Source organism: Asparagus officinalis, chromosome 7, assembly GCF_001876935.1.
Source record: "Asparagus officinalis chromosome 7, Aspof.V1, whole genome shotgun sequence".
NCBI lineage: Eukaryota > Viridiplantae > Streptophyta > Magnoliopsida > Asparagales > Asparagaceae > Asparagus > Asparagus officinalis.
In genome coordinates, this window is record NC_033800.1 from 5,484,546 (window position 1) to 5,487,479 (window position 2,934).

Genomic DNA, 2,934 nt, shown 5'->3' on the forward strand with positions numbered 1-2,934 from the left:
GCATTAATATTTGAAAATCTATCCTAATATTACCATATAAATAATGTGAGTCGCACGTACATGCATGAAACTACATTATACTAAATATCAATTCAATTTGTTTCCTTAATTAATTTTGGAGGACCCAAAACAAGAATGGACCCAGTTCAACAAATGCTCGACGCAGAGAACCTCAGCGAGGATCAAATGCGAACCGTGATCAAACACCTCCAACAAAAACTGAAGCAATCCAGAGAGCAACAAAAGACCGCCGCCGAGCCCCCGAACCAATCCCAACCTCGACCGACCAAACACTCGCGCAGAAAACGAATGCTTCGAGCCGAAGACAAAATCCTCAAGCTCTTCCTGTACGTAATGGACCGCTTCAAAGCCCAAGGCTTCTTCTACGGCATCGTCAATGACAACGGCTCCGTCGTCACCGCGTCCTCGGACGCCCTCCGCCCTCCGCGGGTGGCTGCAGGAGACCGTCTGCTTCTCACGCGCCGGCCCTGAACAAATAGCCAGATACAACTCAAACTATAACGAAGATAGTACAAATTATAACGACACAGGACCAAAGTCGTTGATGGAGTTGTCGGACGCTACTTTAGGATCTATGATTTCTGCACTGATTCGATACTGTGATCCTCCGCAGAAAATGTTCCCATTGAAGAAAGGGGCTCCGCCGCCGTGGTGGCCCACTGCAGAGGAGGATTGGTGGGCCCCATCTGGGTTCCCGACCGATCAGGGTCCGGTTCCGTATAAGAAGCCCCACGATTTGAAGAAGGCTTGGAAGGCGGGAATTCTCGCTGCCGTGATAAAGCACTTGATGCCCAAGACGTCCAGGATCGCCGCGGTGATCAGGCAGTCGAAGCGGCTGCAGCATAGGATGTCCGCGAAAGAGAATAAGATCTGGATGGGTTTCGTGGCGAAGGAGGAGGAGATGTACGTGAAATCGCTGCAAGATTCGGGTGAGGACGCAAACAAACAACAGTCCGAGGACTATATGGCATCAATGATGAATCTTGAATTCAATAGTTGCGATCAAAGCTCTAGGCTGCAGGGCTTCGGTATGGTTGACAATTTATCTAACTTTAACTACAACTTAGTGGGAGTGGGAGTGAATAACTCACTGGTGTATCAGCCACAGCCTGCGATGGCGGTGCCTGAGGAAACTAACCAGAGCCGAGTACAGTGTAGGGAGAGGTGCGGGTTCGCTGCTCCCTCTCCTTTCTTTATAGAGGACTATGGTTTTTGAGATCAAGGAGAGAGGGAAGAAGAAAAAGAAATTGAGAGAGTAAATGAAAAGGGACTAATAAGTGTACGTATACTTTGTGTCAAGCTCAGCTGTTTCCTGAAGTGAAAATAAATTTGGATCCCTTTCCTACCCAATACTCATAACTATCTGACATCATCCACGCGCTGAATACTATAGTTTTATTAGCTATACTCTTCAAAATTTTGTGTTAATTAAGGTTATTCAACTTAGTTTTTAATAGGGGGGGACACTTTGTTCAGGGATTCAGATCCTCTCCACTACAAAAAAAATAGTGGAGGGTGTTGTGCGCAGCGGAATTTTCGGCAGAGTTTCTGGTGCACAATAAGTGAGAAAGATCGATAAGAATTCTTGTTTCTCAAAGGGAACAAGAATCTGAAGCCTAATATCCCATCAAAATGAGATATTTGCTCTTCCTCTCGTCAGCTCTAGGACTGCGCGTCGAGGGATCCTAAAAACTATTACAATGGCCACAAACTCAAACAAACTAATTTTACGTGGTTCGGCAAACTGCCTACGTCCACGGGGCAAGGAGGGGGAGATCTACTAATAGAGGGAAGAATACAAATAGGGTTTACAATCTCTCAAATCTAAACCCTCAAACAATCTCTCAATCTCTCACAAAAAATAAGCTATATATAGCTGCAAACTTCAAAATCGGGTGGGCCTTCAGAATATTACGTGGAGACGAACCGATGCACCAAAGGAGAACTGCACCAAAGGAGAGTATCACGTACGTGGTCCCCACAAGACTTTGAAACCGCGTGCATTGAAACCAAACCACCTGCTGACGTTCACAATTCTCCACGTCGGCGAAGTTTTCTCAAAACTGAGCCGACACCAAAGCAACCAAATATCCTAACTTGTTGTGTCCAGTACGAACTCAATCCATAACAAGTCAATAACCCGAACGAGAGTCCAAACAATCTCACCCCCATCAACTAATCCAAATCGGCTGCATCTGAAAGTCTGCCTACGTATCCTCTTGCCCAAGGAATCAAGCCGAACGTAGTTCACCCAAATGGCCGCGAACGACCTCAATCCAATAGAAGAGTTCGCAACCCTTCCCCAATATCATCAATTTTGCGGCTGATAGCACCTCCAATGACCTCAAACACCTCCACCTGAGGTGAACCAATGGTCATATCCAAACTGCATCTATCAGCTGCACTCGAGTCAAAACCCAACTCATCATCTGCATCCGAATCCAAATGACTTCCACGCTGTGTCACCTCAGCTGGAATCCCAACCAATGCAGAATGATCTGGAGTAATCTTCACCCAATGTGGAGTAGTATCACTCTCCACCCGCTGCGATACCTCTAAGGTCTGTCCAAAACTCTCCACCTGCTGAGAGTCAATTGGCTTCCTCATCGAAGCCTCAACCAAAGTGACACTACCAGACCTATCTTCCAATGGAGTTTTACCTCCAATCACAGCAGTTGACAACTCTTTAATAGGATGACCCAAATATGTCGAAGCCTCTGTCCAGAAACTCTTCTGCAGACCATTGCTTGACAACAAACACTGATCCTCCTCCAGTAAGGCACGGTTCTCCAAATTTGTCACCCTATTTAGTTGCCCCAAGATTTCCATTCCAACGAAGTGTCTCGAAATGCCGTGAGCTCGGTTCCAATACAGAAACAGGTCCATCTTGTACCTCCCACCAGAATGGAGTAC

The 2,934-nt window shown here is 46.4% G+C and overlaps 1 protein-coding gene across 1 annotated transcript; it reads left to right on the forward strand.

The window, feature by feature from the left end:
- LOC109846607 (protein ETHYLENE INSENSITIVE 3-like) lies at positions 398-1,237 on the forward strand. The gene has a single exon (XM_020415854.1). The coding sequence runs from the start codon at positions 398-400 to the stop codon at positions 1,235-1,237; it is 840 nt and encodes a 279-aa protein (XP_020271443.1).

Coding starts and splice junctions, on each gene's coding strand:
- LOC109846607 (XM_020415854.1), top strand. CDS start 398: ATGACAACGGCTCCGTCGTCACCGCGTCCTCGGACGCCCTCCGCCCTC.